Source organism: Homalodisca vitripennis, chromosome 1 (assembly GCF_021130785.1).
Source record: "Homalodisca vitripennis isolate AUS2020 chromosome 1, UT_GWSS_2.1, whole genome shotgun sequence".
Lineage (NCBI taxonomy): Eukaryota > Metazoa > Arthropoda > Insecta > Hemiptera > Cicadellidae > Homalodisca > Homalodisca vitripennis.
In genome coordinates, this window is record NC_060207.1 from 16,208,550 (window position 1) to 16,228,386 (window position 19,837).

At 31.4% G+C, this 19,837-nt stretch overlaps 1 protein-coding gene across 1 annotated transcript in view; it reads left to right on the forward strand.

The window, feature by feature from the left end:
• Positions 1-602: 602 nt before the first annotated feature.
• The window catches only part of LOC124357558 (staphylococcal nuclease domain-containing protein 1), a 30,515-nt gene continuing 11,280 nt past the window's right edge, over positions 603-19,837 (forward strand). The window contains exons 1-8 of the mRNA XM_046809475.1: positions 603-912; positions 7,468-7,586; positions 9,665-9,816; positions 10,782-10,936; positions 12,679-12,846; positions 14,692-14,859; positions 16,376-16,543; positions 18,752-18,885. Coding sequence (XP_046665431.1) covers positions 868-912; positions 7,468-7,586; positions 9,665-9,816; positions 10,782-10,936; positions 12,679-12,846; positions 14,692-14,859; positions 16,376-16,543; positions 18,752-18,885 — 1,109 coding nt within the window. The 5' untranslated portion in view covers positions 603-867. The remainder of the gene's footprint in view (positions 913-7,467; positions 7,587-9,664; positions 9,817-10,781; positions 10,937-12,678; positions 12,847-14,691; positions 14,860-16,375; positions 16,544-18,751; positions 18,886-19,837) is intronic.

Sequence of the window (19,837 nt, forward strand, 5' to 3'; positions counted from 1 at the left end):
GTAAACAATTATTGTCGTAAACGACACTGATCGTTCTCTCTCATTTTCGCCTAAGTACCATCAGACAGGGATTGGAGTTGAGGCTGTTTCATCTTTTTGGTCACTTTCCACGAATAGTCAGTCATGTAAGTAGGGGAAAGGTTGGCCATAAATTCCTGAAAACGTACATTGTTTATGCTTTAACACTGTTTTCAATTGTCTTTAACCTCTATTAAGATTTATTTTATCCATTTATTCTTTGAATTTTGGCAGATTCCTTACAAGCGACGTTTCTTGGCAGTTTTTATAATGTAAAATGGATAATTAACTCTACTAGTAGGTTCGTTTTTGCGTTTAGGAGTTGGATTTCCCGGCAGGAGATTTTATGTCAGATGTAAACGTTTGAACGGCACTACACATTATATGTATGTGTGTGTGTGTGTGTGTTTAAAGGCATGCATTTTGTATAAATTTATTTTTTATAATATATTTGTATAAATAGACCATATTCCCCTGAAATCATATATACAAGGGCACAAACTTATATGCAACGTTTTTCGACCTTCTGATCGGAAGTTATAGTTCCACATCTATAAAGCAGACCACTCTGACCACTTCAAAATTGAAAATTGTCACTTTCACATTGGCCACATCATCATCAACATTATTCACTCGAGTAGTAGTAAAGGGCTCATGAGTATTAGGACTATTTTAATGTGTTAAATTATCATTTTTTTAGATTTTTGTATTTAAAAATGATACTTTAAGTGATTTTAATCAAATTAATAATCAATTTGACTACTTTCCTAAGGCGAAGTGACGTCACGTGACTGAACTAAGATCTTTTTCTGTTTCGAGTTACGTACGTGCCTTTATGAATTTGTCAGGATGAGCGCTCCACCAACTTTGCTGGCAAGAGGATTTGTGAAGCAGGTAATTTTGTTTAAAACTTATAATCAAACCATTCAATTATTTTAAATAATATCCTCCATTGCAGTTCTTGCATTCTTTTTATTTTGGGTCGAGACTTGTGACAGCCATGCTGGCACGTTTTACCTCATGGGGTAGTAGATCTATTATGATTCTTATTCGGATACTCATTGTAAAAGCACTAATTTAATTATTTATTTTTATGTCAAAATAATCTGAGTTTTATTTATTTTTGAGCCGTTTTCATTAAATTACAAATTTTCTTTTTGGTTATGTTCTTATGATAGTTCTGATAACCTAGCCCAAAATATATTCAATCTGACCCACTTGTGAATTTCTACTATAAAAACACTAGTAACTTTTTTATGCTGCCTTTTTGTACTACTTTGTGGATGCTATGTATTACATTAGTCAAGAATTTATGATGTAGGTTATTGTCTGGCCAGACCTAGTGTATTATATTTAACCCTAGGTCTGGTGCTGTGACGAATGTTTAAAATGATCACTCTGTTTTGTAGACGAAATAATAGACTATTTAATGTAGAATAACTAATTTACCCAAAGTGATTTTAAACCACTTCAAACAATTTCTCGTAGTAGCCTAATATTTTTACTTGCACATTGATTTTAGGATCTTGAAAAATTTTAATAAAATAGGCCGATTATATATGTACGTTATATACCTTTTAGTTAAATTTGGGAACTGGGACGGAATCAGGGCACAGAGTGGAACATAACGGGTAATTTGTGTGGTGGACAGGATCATGTGCATTAAATTTAATTTTACAACTGTATAACAAATGAAAAATGGAAAAAAAATAAATAAGTGACATGTGATGGACAGGAAGTGACAAATTGTTACTTATTTGGTGTAATAAACATCAAATAGTTATCTAATACATGTTTTATTCATGTACTCTAATACAACCATATAACTTAAATTTTTAATTTAAAAAAAGTTTAGGGTTTTGTTAATATACTATTTTTATTTATTGTTAGGCTTAACCTAATTTAAACATGAAAAATTATTTTAGTTTTACACTTATGTCCATTTCTGTGGAATTGCTGATTTAAACTTTGTAAGAAATGTAAATGTTCACCAGATGTTTAGGTCTAGAAAGTAGTGTTTCAGATACTTTTGTAGGTCTACAGTAAAACTAGAGGATTCAATAATTTAACTGATGATTAATCTGTCCAAAATACTATCCCCTATTTACCATCAGGTGATTATGTTAATTTCGTCCCCAGAGCTGTCAATTTCCTCTTAAAAGTGTCTCTCATATAACTAGCATGACATTGATCATCCACACTAGGCTATAATTTAAATAATCAAACTACAATTAAATGAAATAAAAAATTACTTTATTTTGAAGCGGAGTTAGGGCTATTTTAGCCCTCTCTTCCACTCAACCTCGAGATATTATAATATATCCTTGTTTGTATACAAAATATTAATAACAATTATTATTAAACTAAAGAACATAAATAAATGGGAAAAAGTAAAACTAAACTCTATACACTATTTATTACATCAATATAAAAGAAATACAGTACATTACAATTTTAATATATTCATTTACTCTCATACAAACTAATGATGCTAAAAAAATGGAAAATTTATACCTACTATACATGTAAAACAATATTAATATAAAACAAAAAATAAATTCAAATATAAATCCATTCAGTTTTTTCATACTTCAATAAATGATTCACTATAACAGTTATTATACTAATATAGGAAACTCACTCATTTAACCACTCACACCACCTGACCACACACACCCCATAGGCATCACCAACCACTACCCCTACAGGACCTGCAAAACCATCTTTGACCATCTTGGAGCATTGGAAAAAAGTTTAATTTACTAACACTGGTAAATAAATACAAATTTTCCATTATTTGCAATAATAAAATAAAGATTGGAAAAATTTGTATTTATTTACCAGTGTTAGTAAATCAAATTTAGAGTTCTCAAGAGTGTTTTTTGCAATTTCGTGTTTGTTTTAACTTTTCTTGCAATTCTGTTTTTCATCTCAGTCCTATCAACTGGACACTTTATATTTAAAGAAGCAAGATCGCTATCTTGTAGCCATTAGAAAAAATTTTTTATGTTCAAAAATACATTTTGACACAAAAAGTGCATGTTCATCACCACTGTTCTTGCCAAGGTCACTTACCCACTAAGTAAGTAGTACCTTATAAAATAAGTTTATTATAACTGCAGCCTTTGCAGTATTTTTTTCTAGTTTAAAATATAACATGTTTCAGTCTAAAACCTTAATCATCAACTTCTAGCCTATAACAAAGTCTAAAAGTTAGTTAACATTTTTTAAGGGTTTTTTTTAGAGGAAGTAAATAAACTCTTGTTTGGAAGTGAAGTGGTCCATTTTTAAAATCTGCCTAAGAGTATATTATATTTTTATTTAATTTTTTATGAATGTCCTTTTTTATTTAGTTTCACATTTTTCTAAATTAGTGATTTAATAAAATGAGCTCTCCAACTCCTAATATTAATTGAAAAATAAACAAATTTACTCTAATTGTTTTTTGTTTTTTTTTTTTCAATTACCTAATATTAGGAGCTGAAGAGCTCATTTCATCTCATACATATTTTGGTACATTACCAGTCTTCTTAGTATGTTAGTCTTCTTTCAGGTTGTTTAACCATCCTCTTTTACATGATTTTAAAGTTCCAAGGAAAGTAGGCCTATTTTAAGATCATTGAGTCATCCAATAAAGAGTTCTACATGAATTGTGTACTGTTTAGGGAAGTGAGGATAGAAGGGTAAGGTCATACAATTTCAACCCTGCTGTCTTGGCACCTGACTGATTCATATAGCTTAGATTCCATATGTTTTCTTTATGGGTATTGAGGTTTTGATAAAGAAACAAGTGTTCTGAACAATACTGATAGTGTATTTTTCCAGATTAAGTTATATTTAATGTTCATAAAATAATACAGCAAGTCTGTAAGTTTAAGTAAAAACCTCTTCATTCATCTCATGTACAACTGTGCTTCTGTTTAGTTACAAATCAATGAACACATACATACGAGTACATACGGTACTTTGGGATTATACCGACCACACCAGTATGAAGAACACAAAAATAGAAATTTATAGAAACAAACATGATAGAACGAAAAAACAACTCTTCAATTACAAAATTACAAACTTACAAGCATTTCCAGGTATTGTGATCGGTATTGTTGTCGCTGTTATCTTATCTTTCTCGAGAATCCTGATTACGGCAGGCCGCGCGGCATCACGTGATTTGCACGGTACATCATTGCCTTTCCATTACAATTCAATTTATATTTCTGATTAGCCCCTCTAGAATTTGATATTTTACTGATAGGTACTATCTCGAGGGATGTTTTTCTTTCGTCGACATCAGCGCGGGGCAGCACCGAAGGTGCTGTCGAAGCCCGCGCTGATGGCCGGAGGCACTCGCATTTTGGGTGGCGGAATGTGATCAAGAATAAAAACAAGTTTTGAGTGTTTTTTTAATAAAAAGTTTAGTTTGGTAAATGTTTGTTTTTGTTGAATTTTTGTGTTTGGAGAAATGTAGAGGTAAAACACGGAAGTACAACAAAGCGATGCACCAGCTGAACGGGCGGCGAGACTCTGCAATCACGTTATCTACTAGACGCTCGACTTTGACCTCTGTCTGAGGATGGGGAGGTGTTTGCGATAAGACAATTCCTGTTTTATATTGACGAAATATTGTTCTACGCTAATCTAGTAATCAGTAGAAACGAAATGTGAAATAACGATTCATGTCTGGGTGTGGTCGGTATAATCCCAAAGTACCGTACATACATTTAAAAACAAACATATACACATGTGTAAACATATACATTTTAAAATGCAGTATTTTAGTGAGTGAAAGCTCCACTAGACATTATTTCGACAGAACTCTATATTTTTTTATTATTGGATTATATTTTTAATTTTTTAAGGAATAAAATTATAAAATCTGATTTCTGCATGTGATATTTTTGTAATACTTGTATTATTACTCTATAATGTACTGCATTTATTTCTTAAATTGTATCCGGGTGATTTTCCCAATTAATATCAATCTGATTGTGATGGCTATTAACATATATATTCCAGAATATACAAATTATACACACGTTGTCTGAAGTCCAGAAAAAGACAGTATAACAGGTTATCCTGTTTCATTGAAAACATTATTCTAAGATTTATTTACATCAAATAAGAATTTTATTTGAAGTCCCTCCATATACACATATTCTTTACATGCTACGGGATGGAAAACCCATATTTAATTACTGAAAGGTTACATATATGCAATATTCTATTTACTGCATATCAGAGTTTAAGCTGAGATTAAAATTTTCTTAGCAAAAATCCTATAAGCTCTTCAGATCTTTTAGCAAACATATTTTTTTTCTGTAGCACTTATTAATAGCATTGGTGTTTTTTGAGAGTCTAATAATACTTAACGAAAAAGTAAATTATTGGACGTATTGAATCTAGCAATAATTATTGGAGGCTAATTGTTACTTTCACCACCAGAACCAATATTTGCAGTAATGGATATACTGTTAAAATGTTTAGAACCTCAATAATTAAAAAAATTGTGTGAAGAGGTTTTAGTTAAAAAATAAAATTTTAAATTTATTGTAACAAATGTGCAAAAAGCAAAAAGTCTTCTCTCAATATAAAATACAACATTAAATAGTATGGTGATTTTTGTATTTCTTAAAACAAGTTATTTTTAACAATAGTTTATCTTAAAAAATAATTAATTAGTCCCTACCAACATTATTAATTGTGTAGTCTTCTTTGTTTTGTAAATATCAATGTTTAAACCTCATTGAAAAGGAATACTTTCTATAAGTACCTTCAATAGAGATCATTAACAAACTGCTTAAATTGGATTATACTTTGTTTCCATGAAGCAATATAAAAAATACTTTATTAAGAAATATTTCTCTGTAAATAAAACTTTCTAATAATGGTTTACTTCATAACCTAGAGTAAGTTTCAACTGAATGCTATTAGCAAGTTATTTGTGTATAGGACTACAGCTTTTTTGTGGGCTTATTTAAAAAATTCATATTTAATAGTCCGGGACGGGTCCAGAAAGGGACTAATCCCTATTAATTAATCTGAATTATCTAGCTCAGTCTGTGCATTTAAAATATCAGAGGTCACTTACATAGGTATCTTAGTCATTCTTACTTTAATAATAGAATATTAGTCCTATAATTTGAATATAATTCATAGTAAGCCCATAGAGTAATACAAATTTAATTTAGATTGTTTTACATAAGTTATTATTACAAATTATTTATCCTTAAAATATGACTCAATAATAGCCTAAATAATTAATTTTAATAATAATGTCAAAGAAACACCATTGGAGAAAGTTGAAAAGCTAGAATTTGTGTGTTATTAATATAAGATTACAATTGTTCTCAAACAGTTTTAGTAAAATTTAAATGACTTTAAAAATTAATTTGGTTAAACTGATAGAGAATTTGAAACTTTTAATAAACCCTTTGCATTAAATGGTCTATAAGTTTGTCTTAATATAACCAACTACTTAGTTACATAAGCATGATGTCCAATTTTAATAATATTGGCTAAAGTACAATAAGCGGGCCCGATTTTTTAATATACCTGAATTATCAAACTATCAAACTATATTTAAATATTTTACCCATCTATATATTCAACCAATAGTAATTAATTTAAACAATAATTAAATCTTCTGTACTAACTCTATACACATTTTCATATTCTCAACACAATTTGTTCCACAAGTGATTTTAGTAAACTTTACAAAATGTCATGTTTTGATGTTTTGTCTTTCTTGGTTTCAAGATATTTTGTTTGTTCTTAAGTTTTCTTTATTATTTAAATGTCATTTTTCCTATCACCTGTCTTAATTTTATTGTTTGATCAATGGTTAAGGTTTCTATTACCCATTTATTTGAAATATATGGCTTTAATTTAGTATTTTAGATAATATATTGATATCAATTGATACTCCTGTTATTCAATATATAAAGTATCGATGACTGTAACAAGCGATATAAAAACTGGATCCGCTTATCATACTCTGCACATAATCTTACATGATAACTAAAAAAAACCACAACAAATTTATGTAAAATTAATGTTACAGTGAAGTAAAAATTACATTTCTTTCATGCTGAACCACTTTTTGCTTTCCTGAACAATTTTGCAAAGTAGACTCCTAATGTAGACCACAGGGAATAAATTCTACATGCTAGTTAATCTAGTGGTTCTACCTGTTTGTTGTAAAAAAAGGATTTATAACGAGGGTTTTTCATTGTACGGTTCAGTATGGTCACTCTTAATGTATGAATAAATGCGACATGCTAGTTGTTATAAAGTTATCCTACCTGTTTTTGTTATAACACATCAACTACAACACCCAGAAACCTGTGACATATAATCTAATTGTGTTAAATATAACTGATAGATTCTGATAGAAAGCTAGCTGATTAATCAGGATTCTATCAAAATTATAACTCGTGCATATTATTTCAGGTCATCTCTGGGGAATCAATAGTTATTCGAGGAATACCGAAGGGCGGACCTCCTCCTGAGAAAACAATAACCCTCTCAAGTGTCAAGGCACCCAAACTTGCGAAGAGAGCCACTTCAGGGTGAGAACAAACATTTTTCATCCATAAAAAATAAACTAATGATTTTAGTTTTTATGAGAATAAGTTGGGATATTAGTATTGTATTGGTATTTGTTAAGTAAGATTAAGTTAACCCATATAAACCAGTTCCTATTACATAGTGGCACTAAAGACCAGTAGCTAGACGAGATGAGTGTTTTCAAATGTAAAACAGGAATAAACCGATCACACACGAATAAGGCCTATCAGATGTTGTGTATATTAGTACAGTACTGGTATTTGTTAAGTAAGAGTAAGATAACCCGTATAAACCGGTTCCTATTACTTGGTGATAGTAAAGACCATTAGCTAGACGAGATGAATGTTTTCAAATGTAAAATAGGAATAAACCGATCACACACGAATAAGGCCTATCAGATGTTGTGTATATTAGTACTGTACTGGTATTTGTTAAGTAAGAGTAAGATAACCCATATAAAGCGGTTCCTATTACATAGTGACACTAAAGACCATTAGCTAGGCAAGATGAGTGTTTTCAAATGTAAAATAGGAATAAACCTATCACACAAGAATATTGCCTATCAGATGTTGTGTATATTAGTACTGTATTGGTATTTGTTAAGTAAGAGTAAGATAACCCATATAAACTGGTTCCTATTACATAGTGACACTAAAGACCATTAGCTAGACAAGATGAGTGTTTTCAAATGTAAAATAGGAATAAACCGATCACACACGAACAAGGCCTATCAGATGTTGTGTATATTAGTACTGTACTGGTATTTGTTAAGTAAGAGTAAGACGACCCATAGAAACCGGTTCCTATTACATAGTGACACTAAAGACCATTAGCTAGACAAGATGAGTGTTTTCAAATGTAAAATAGGAATAAACCTATCACACATGAATATGGCCTATCAGATGTTGTATTTCTCGTATTATTTATTTATTCATTGTGTTTTGTGTTGTTTTCGTAAATGTTAAACTATTACGTCTCCAGATGGGTAGTACTCACTTTCAATATTTATTGACACTAACGCCAGAAGAAGAGTTTTAAAACTCGAAACTATACTAGTGTATGACTACAGTTTGAACTACCTGGACGAAGGTACGTTGTTATTGTTATTAGTCAATCCGCAGTTCAGGGCTACATAATATGGAAAATGTTATATTTTCATTAAAAAACAGACATATGACAGTACGGTATTGATTGTATGTTATTAATTCAGTAATAAACTGTTATAAATAAAAAAGTTATTCCTTGTTTAAAATAGGATTTATATTCGTTTTGTATACTGTAATCACTAAATTTTAAAATCACCAATAGCCTATTTGAAACTGTTTTAACCAAAAAATAAAACGGTTTGACGTATTGGTATTGAAAGCTTTCTATTTTTTTTTGTTAACCAGTTTTAAGTAGGCAAATTTAGTGAATACTGTTATAACTTTATTTTTAATACAATTCACGTTGTAGGACTACTATTATCACAACTCGTTTGTATTCCAACATTAAAAAATTAATTATGTTCTTTATTCAATGGATTGAAGAAAACTATTTTGAATCCTATAGAAATGTTTCAACTCAGTCTTTTTGTCCTATTAAAACATTTCATCTTATGAAGATCAATTAAATTGCAATTTAAATGCAATGAAGTATGTGTTGATTTAAGTCAGCAGTTTTCAGTAGATAAGAATAAAAATGATCATGTGGTTTTTTGAAACTTAAACCTCTTCTTTCTGGTGAGCTAGGGAGTGTAACCTGTATCAAGTGTTAGTTACATTTATGTATCAACTTAACATGGAATTTTCACTTTTGCCAGTTACCACTATTTTTATTTTATTTCAGTGATATCATTCAGGCATGTGTCTGTGTGTGTTATTATTCATGTTCATTCCATCGTTAAAGTTTAGAGCACCTAACAAGTAATTAAATTTAGTAAAATCTGATGAGGAATAACATGAATTTTACTGATTAAGTATTCCTAAAATAATTTTGCTTCTGCATTCATACTAAAAATATGAAACAATGTTGTTATGTCAGAAAAAGTAACACAACTGTTTCAACTACTAGCATTATAATTTGTTTCATTCATTTTCAGTTCTGAAGAAACTAAAGATGAACCATGGGCTTGGGAAGCAAGAGAATTCTTGCGTAAAAAGCTCATTGGCGAATTTGTTGTCTGTTATGCTGCTGAAAACAAACCTGCAGCAGCTGGAAACCGTGATTATGGCATTGTATACCTTGGCAAAGGTAAGAACTAGTGGAGATATGTTTTCTTAATGCAGCTATTAGCCTAAGATAACTAGTGACACCACTAGATGCTGCAGCAAAATTTTGCTCCATTACTGATCGCATATGACATTTTTCTCACTAAAATTATGTTGAACGATGTGTTTCTGCTACTTGTTCTGCTAAAGAAAAGGAGAAGAGTTGGGAAAATGCATGAATATCCAATGCAATATTAGTTTCTAGATTAAGTAAAAGCTTATATTACACATTGTTTCATTACCTATCCACACCCATGGATAAGTTTTACCTTATGTTCGTGTGAACCACAATTTTATGTCAAGATACAAAGTTATCTGTTATAAAATATGATATTATATAATAGACAATGTTCTTTACTCATATATTCATTGAGAAAAGTGTTAGCGTTATAGTTACAAGTACATGTCAAGATACAAAGTTATCTGTTATAAAATATGATATTATATAATAGACAATGTTCTTTACTCATATATTCATTGAGAAAAGTGTTAGCGTTATAGTTACAAGTACATGTCAAGATACAAAGTTATCTGTTATAAGCTTTCTGAGTGAATTCTTACTATCGTTAATTATTCTTGTGGAATTCAAAGTTTTCTTGAAAAAAGTGTGTAAAATATAAATATATTAACAATATTTACACTATTTTTAATAACCCTTAAGTTATTCTTTTAGATTATGTTCAATTTTGTTATCACTGTTGCTGTTTGTACTATGAGACATTTCATGATGATTAAAAATTATTTGTTACTTTCACTTTATTCATTACTACTTTCTTTAAAATAAAATAAACGTAAGTACCTTCAAGCAAAGTATTATTTTACAAAACCAAAGTATTATTTGTTAGTTAACAGAGTTAACTTCGTTATATAAGTTAACTGAGTAATGAAAACATTTCTTTGAATAATTTCTGACTTATAAATGTACCACAACCTGCATCTATGTTTTAGATGGAGCCACCGGTGAAAACATCAACGAAGCGATAGTTGCGGAAGGTCTGGCCTCTGTAAGAGGAGGAGGGCCTGAGGTAGCAAAGCTGCAGGAACTGGAAGCTCAAGCCAAAGCTGCTGGCAAAGGGATTTGGAGTTCGGATGACCGTTCATTGGTAGGTTTATATCCCAAGCAAACAAAGCCTATCATGAGTGGTGGTTTTGTACAGTATAAATTATAAATTCTTCATCTTAATTGGTTTATTTGTTAATATGAGCCAAGATTTGCTTACAACTCTTGAACCTCCATCAAGAATGTGGCACTAATGAAAGGTACAAAATTGCCTTTAAAAATGTTGATTTTGAAATATCAGACCTTGTAGTTTATAAATTTGCCTGTTTCAAAAACTAGTCATCAACAACAAAAAAGATTATTACTAAAAGGTTTCTTCTACTTATGTAGAAAAATGTAAGAGTTAAAGGAATCATTTCACACTTTGAGTACCATGGAGAAATTGTTTGAACAAAATACAACTGACACAATTTAATTACAGTGGAGTCCCGCTAATCCGAACACGTGTAATCCGAACGTCGGTTAATCCGAACAGGTCCAGGAGGAATTATTTATAACGATAATAAACAGTTATAGGAACTAATTACTTAAAAAATGAAAATGGGTGCATCATTTCGTACATAAACAAAGAAAACTTTAATTAAATAGACATACAGTATTTTATTAAGACAAATTGTGTACGGTACAGTACATAAATAATGAAGTTAAATACAGTACCAAATTGAAACTTATAGGTTAAGTATGAGTTAAATTACTGTATTAAGAAGTGAAATCAAACGAAAATTGGACGTACAGTACTGATATTATTATTGAGTACAATATTAATTGTTAAAAGACATAAGTTCAGTTATTGTCTTCTGTCACATTGAAGAGAGTTTATTGGATGGCTCACATTGCTTAACAATAGAACTCTCACAATAAATACGGTAAATGTGCTTAGTATTCGCAAACACGTTTATTTGTCAAGAAATACAATGCAACAGTCAGAGAACATGTTTTAATAAAAATGTTGATAATTCTATAACAAAATAGACCCATTCTCTAGTTTAAAACCGTATTTTTCTGTAATTCTGGCTAATCCGAACAATCACATAATCCGAATAGGACTCGGTCCCAATTAGGTCGGATTAATGGGACTCTACTGTACTTTCATGTACAGGTATATGCTCAGGTACAGTTGTTATATTTTTAATCCATTAAATAAATGCCAAGAAAAGGTGGTCATCTGAAATAAAAATTAACTAATGCAAAATCAAAAAGATTACATTATCGTGTCCTTAGATCCCAGTTCTCGCTTAGTCTAAATATTGGTAAAACAATACAATTTTTGAGGTATTTCACACTTCCTGCTGAGGGCCAGTGTCAGTCAATTTTGAAATAATTTCAGAATGGAAAACTACTAGTTTGGTATTCCTCATGGTTTTGAGCTTGCATGGTAGTTCTTGCATCCTTTATCCTTCAGGTGATTAAACAGAGTTCAAAAGGCGTGTCCAGTATTGAACAATTACAGAATTTCATTAACTTCTTTTCAAATTTAATTAAATAATTGAATTGCTTCTTGTTATATTGGCAAGTGTCATATCTTTTTATATTGGAGAACAGCCCAGCTGATAACATGCTGTTCTAATCTAGACTCTGATAAGAAATCTGTTACATACTGTGTCCTATACTGACCACACTACTCGTGGTCAGTCAATTTCTTGTTGTTTCCTTATTGTAACTATGTACTGATCATGGTGGAATAATTTCATGTATTCAGTTGCAAAAGGAAATACCATCCTATTGAGCTAAATTAATTACCAAAATGTAATACATAATAAAAGCTCATGTTTTTGTGTGTTCCAGCATGTCAGAGATATTAAATGGTCAATCGAGAACATGAGAAACTTTGTGGACAAGTGTGGTAATAAGCCGATTAATGCCATCATTGAGCACGTAAGGGATGGATCCACTGTCCGTTGCTTCTTGCTTCCTGACTTTTACCACATAACATTGATGCTTAGTGGCATAAGGGTAGGTATATGTTTAATAGTGTTTAAACACTCTGCCTTAAAAACATCCATAGATTAAACATTGCATGATGTGATGTTACATATTACATAACTATTATTATTTGAACGTAGCTTGATTCATGTAAAAAAGACATCCAAACATGTCTCTAGTAAAATCTAAGGTTTGTTTCTGAATTATTTAAAGGTTTTTCTTATTGAAGAACACCTAAACAACAATCTGGGAGTTGTTTTCAGGTAATTATCAAAATAATAACTGATCAAAAAAAAACTTGTTGAATGTTCTTCATTCACAAAATGTTAAAGAGTTTCAAACATAGAATTGTAAAAGAATTATAAGTTTTAACTTTCATTCTGTGGGTAATCTTCCAGAGATATTTGACACCACTAGTTATTGAGGCCTGAGAAATTTCCTGCTGAGATTGGAACACATTTACAGTATTGACAATAGGCACTAGAAAATATTCTTTATTCATAAACATCAAGTTTAGAATTGTCATCATTACAGAGGTGAATTACATGAAGGTACAGAGAGATGTTGGCTATTGAGCTATGGTGCATGCGTCTTCCTGTCCACGTACTAAAACCACTTTTGTAAGGCCGCTGGAGAAACCAGTTTTTGAGCTTCTTTGTGTTTGTGCACACTAGATCAATTGAGGTATGGGTATTGAGTTACCCTTGTAAGGGGCAGTTTGAGTTTTCTCACATTATATCCTAGAACTGCTTCTTCTAGGTTCTACATCATCATTTGTAGTCTTTATATCGTCCATTATCATCATAAGATTGTTGTAAGAGCATTGTCTAGTTCACCCATGAATACGTCAATGGCCTGGTCATTGTTGCTGCTAGGTATTATATCCAAAATATCCAGGCATTGTTTCTTTTTTTTCAGTTGTTTTACCTGGGTTTGGTTGATTCCCCCAGTTGTCTGTGAAGTCAAGTGACTGGATTGTCCCATCATTGCTGTAGTTAATAGATTTTCTGTTAGGGTTTGGTTGTTAATTTCCCCAGTTGATCCAGTTGCCTGTGAAGTTGAGTGACTGGATTTCCCTGCCACTGCTGTAGTTAACAGGTTTTCTGTTAGGGATTTGATGATTCTCCCAGTTGATCCAGTTGTCTGTGAAGTCGAGTGACTGGATTTGCCTGCCACTGCTGTAGTTAACAGGTTTTCTGTTAGGAATTTGATGATTCTCCCAGTTGATCCAGTTGTCTGTGAAGTCGAGTGACTGGATTTGCCTGCCACTGCTGTAGTTAACAGGTTTTCTGTTAGGGATTTGATGATTCTCCCAGTTGATCCAGTTGTCTGTGAAGTCAAGTGACTGGATTGTCCTGTCACTGCTGTAGTTAATAGATTTTCTGTTAGGGTTTGATTGATTTCCTTAATTGATCCAGTTGTCCGATTTGGTTTACAGAACTGCCTTGGGTTGGTCTTGAACATAGCCGATCACTTACGAGTACATAACACCACACCAGTACAACAGGGTAATCAGCATACAGTATAAATAGGGGGAGTTGAACGAGGATGCCCTCCTGACAAGACATAATACTAGAGAAGACAGACTAAATGGGATTTTGTGGCACAAACCATTGTAATGCAATTGTTTTAAACTAGTGTATTGGTGTCAATATTTCTCCATTAAAATGTTTTGGAAACAATACTGTAATATTCGAGAAAAACATGAATGTTAGTAATGAATATGAGGATTATAGCTGGCATAACACCATATAAAGAAATATTATCTATTTATCAAACAAGAGAAGTGGATTATTATGTTTGTATTATTTTTATTAAAATACTATATAATTGTTATTGAGATGTATGTGATTGTTCATTGAGTAATTTGTGTAGTGTAATGGGTTCAAACTGGACGCAGATGGCCGACCAAACCTTACTGTCAAAGTTGAGTATGCTGATGAAGCAAGGTTCTTTGTAGAATCAAAACTACTACAGAGAGATGTGCAAGTCGTCTTGGACTCTGTCAACAACAACAACTTTGTTGGATCCATTCTCCATCCGGTAATATCAACCTCCATCAAAAATAAAAATTACAAATATCAGTAGTTTAACAATAAATAGTTGAGCCTTATATTTTTTATAATTAAATAAAATTCATGATCAATAAGTTCCAGAAAATCTTTAAAAATAGAAAAAAAGGCTGCAAAACTTGCAGCAAACCTCCTGAATATTAATGGTTTGTAAGTACGTGTGAAGGCTTGTAGCAGTTTGTATGTGGGTATAGGCCACAAGCCACATTAAACATAATGTTTTCTCTTAACCTTAACCCTTTGAGTGCCACAGCGTTTTGTTATATATTATGCATAAAATGCCGAGCGAAAATGCCTGATTTTGCAAGGGTCTGGTTAAAATTCATAAAACAAATTATTGGTATAGTGTCCTGGGATTTATTTTTTTTTTTTAGGTAAATATATTTTCTTTATAAATATAATACATTGATTACTTATTTTATGTTTTTATACCAATAAACAAAAACTTTATGAGCAAAAACATTATGGTTTTTATTTTAACACAACTTAGTGTTATTGAAATATTTATTTTTTTTTTCACTTTCAGTTATTCTTATACTCTATTAAATTCTTTACAAAAAGACATATTATAAAAACTTTTTTATACTTATAAATAAAGTTTGGAAAATAAATATGAAAATGTGAAACGCTACAAAACTAGAAATTTTCTAACCTAACCTAACACTCTTTGTATTGTCTACACTGCTAATGCTAAATTAATGCCTGCAATACTAGGTCTTCATTGTCAGCAATGTTTTTATGACTCATTGTTTATAAATATTACTGAACAAACACAAAAATTTTATTATATGTTTTATTGAATATTTTATTATATTCACAAAAAAACATAAAACTATACAAATGTATTTAGTAAAGTCCTAGCTGCTTACGATCACCGTAACTCACGGTCAAGTCATTGTTCTACTTACACAAAGACTAGAACAACATACACAAACAAAATAATATGAATATACTAACACTACAAACCCATTTACACTTAAAAACTTTCAATATTTATAATAATTTGTGAAATAAACACCAGCGCAAACAAAACATGTGACGGCTCGTCCATGTAGCTGTCGATTCTAAACTCGACTGACGCGCGGTAGCTCTTTACAACCGCTGTAAAAATCAGAATCTAACCAGAATGCAACAAAACCTTCACCAAAAGTTGTGTTGAAGCCTTTGGAATGCGTATGTATAGTCATAGTCATTGAGCCAATTTAGATAGATACTATATAAAATATAAGCATTACTGCAGAAGTCACAAAATAGCGATTCTGGCATTTCTTGCATATAATGCAGGATCACAAATAGCGACGCTCCAGTACTCAAAGGGTTAATAGTTTTTACAGAGTTTAATTAAGATTCTCTGCTTCAGATGAGATAAGAACTTTGAATGTTAGAATGTAAAATTATTATTTTACTCGTATTTTATTATTTGGCAGATTAAGTTTAGTTTAAGACCCTCTGATTTCAGTATTTAAAAAATAATGTAATTTTCACAGAAAGGGAACATTGCGGAGTTGTTGCTGAGAGAAGGGTTTGCGCGTTGTGTTGACTGGTCCATCGCATTCATGAAGAGTAGCAGTGCGGAGAAGTTGAGAGCAGCAGAGAAATGGGCAAAAGAAAAGAAACTCAGATTATGGAAAGATTATCAATCAAGTACACCACAAGTAAGTACAATCGCTGTAAATTTTTAATACATCTCTCGTGGGGGGGACATCAATTCCGTGTCAAAATATGTGTAAAAACATCCTGCAATTAATAAAGTTAATAATCCTTTAGATTGCTCTTAAAATTTTCATCTCTAAGTGTATATATAGCTATTTAATCATAATATCAGCGTACAAATTGCATGCTAGATCTTCGGCCATTTTGCGCACAATATTGAAATCTTTTTCTTAAACTTTCCTCATTTCGGTACAAAGATTTCTGTTGTTAGTTCAAGTTTGTCTAAACCTACACTCATATTAACAATTTGATTGCCAATTACACAGTATCTAATGTAGTAATCTTAGAAAGCGTAATCTTGTGTAAACTGCGTTAGAAAACATCTTAGTAGGGTGTGACAGTGTCATCAAAATTCAATTACTATGTATTTTAAAGTAACCTATTCGACAGTAAAGTTATATTAACTTTAAATTTACATAGTCAGGTATGAAGAGAGTTGGCATTGTAACATTCTCATTTACAGTGTTCATTTTATATATATATATATATACAGGGTGTCCAAAAAGTCCCGGGTCGGTTAAATATTTTTCAAAATATTTAAAATAGAGCTACAAAACCTTACACAAAGTTACTGGACATAAAAATCTATTTTATCACGTATTCAGTGATCCGCTACTTCCTTAGGGGGGCGGCCCGCTAGGAGTCAGAAGAAAATCTTAAATGTAAGCATAGGTTGATATGCATATCAAATTAAAGGTCTTTATTAGTAGACTACAGAGCCGTAAACCCGAAGTCAAAACGGATAACCGAGTCAAAAATGGCAGCCGTTCAAAGGTGGCAAGAGTTTGGGTCCAAAAAGTCCCGGGTCGGTTAAATATTTTTAAAAATATATAAAATAGAGCTACAAAACCATACACAAAGTTACTGGGCATAAAAATCTATTTTATCACGTATTCAGTGATCCGCTACTTCCTTAGGGGGGCGGCCCGCTAGGAGTCAGAAGAAAATCTTAAATGTAAGCATAGGTTGATATGCATATCAAATTAAAGGTCTTTATTAGTAGACTACAGAGCCGTAAACCCGAAGTCAAACGGATAACCGAGTCAAAAATGGCAGCCGTTCAAAGGTGGCAAGAGTTTGGGTCCAAAAAGTCCCGGGTCGGTTAAATATTTTTAAAAATATATAAAATAGAGCTACAAAACCATACACAAAGTTACTGGGCATAAAAATCTATTTTATCACGTATTCAGTGATCCGCTACTTCCTTAGGGGGGCGGCCCGCTAGGAGTCAGAAGAAAATCTTAAATGTAAGCATAGGTTGATATGCATATCGAATTAAAGGTATTTATTAGTAGACTACAGAGCCGTAAACCCGAAGTCAAACGGATAACCGAGTCAAAAATGGCAGCCGTTCAAAGATGGCTAGAGTTTGCAACATAGGTTGAAGTAAAAAATAAACTGATGAGCTTTTTGATTTTAACTTAACTAACCCAAAACTCCGATTCCTCTCAGAAATAACTAAACTTATTATTCTATTAATTGTAAACAGTTTTGGGTTAGTTAAGTTAAAATCAAAAAGCTCATCAGTTTATTTTTTTACATTAATCTAAGTTGCAAACTCAAGCCATCTTTGAACGGCTGTCATTTTTGACTCGGTTATCCGATTGAGGTCGGGTTTGCGGCTCTGTACTCTACTAAGATAGACCTTTAATTTGATATGCATATCAACCTATGCTTACATTTAAGATTTTTTTCTGACTCCTAGCGGCCGCCCCCCTGAGGAAGTAGTGGATCACTGAATACGTGATAAAATAGATTTTTTATGTCCAGTAACTTTGTGTAAGATTTTTGTAGATCTATTTTAAATATTTTGAAAAATATTTAACCGACCCGGGACTTTTTTGGACACCCTGTATATATATATATATATATATGAATATATATCTATATAGCTGTATACTATACAGCTGAAAAATCTGTGTAACGAAATTGCACCGTGATCCACAGAAAAATAATTTGTTATACAAACATAAGTATTCAACAAAATACTATAAAAAATGTATTGACAAATTTTATGTTGCTTGAATTTGCAATGACGGATGTACAAAATGCACAGCCAATTAATTGCTAAAAGTGAGCTGCCAGTACAAAATAATTACTGGAGTAGAGAGTTAAGTTACTTAACAAGGTTGTATTGTATTTTTGTACAGATTTCAGGGAAGGAAAAGGAGTTTACTGGGACAGTAATGGAAATTGTCAATGGTGATGCGCTCATGATTAAACTTCCAAGTGGCCAAATAAAGAAAGTATTCCTAGCCAGTATTAGGCCACCCAGAGATGCCAAGTAAGTAAACATCATGTACAGATTAGAGGAGTATCCTAGTGTTAGTTTAGGGCCAAGAAGAATCTGTAATCTGAGGCCCATTAAATGCATGCAGTGTTGAGTACAATAAATTATGGATGCACCGATGTTGTGCTCTTGATTGAGTATGCAATTTCAAGGTCATTTATGGAGAGGTCAGGTCTAATTTTTGTTAATATTACCTCATTAAATGTGGAACCACACTAATCTGTTTATGGCATATGTTTGATTGAACCTAACTTTTAAGTAAGTGTCTAGGTCATCTTGATATCAGAAAAGTGAAAATTATATTTTCATATAATATTTTACTGACTATAAAACAAAGGTTGTTTATTTTAAACAGTGTTTTAAAATGTTTACTCTTACTAAAAGCAATTTAATTCATAACAACATTTATTTTCTCATTCATAAAAATTTTAAAATTCTCTAAATAAAATTTGTACTGTTGTGCTCAAATAATAAATATTTGGTTGTTTTCAGTATCTTGTAAATTTGCTACACAAAGTTATAAACAAAGCAAATGAAATATAGGTTTTTATCTACATACATACTTTAGCCAGTGTGAATAATAATGTCAGAATTGTGCATAATACATGTAACAAACCATAATAAGTTTACAATTTGTATTCTCAGAAACAACTAATTTTACTCTAAACGAGACCATAGATTCTTTTAATGTCATTATAATTTTATACTAATTTGAAAACACTAAAAAAGTTTAATAAGGCTTGAATACTTTTATATAACTTTGTATGGATTTTAATGGACTCGGATGAATTGATGTTTCATAAAGGACTTCAATGTTCATGTTAAGAAAATAAGTAGTCAGTTTAGAGGTGTTTTATTAATAATCTGCATTTGAAAAAACTTTACTACCTGGACCAAAATATAAAATGTAATCTGTTTCTGATTTTTATATTTCCCTATCCCCAGG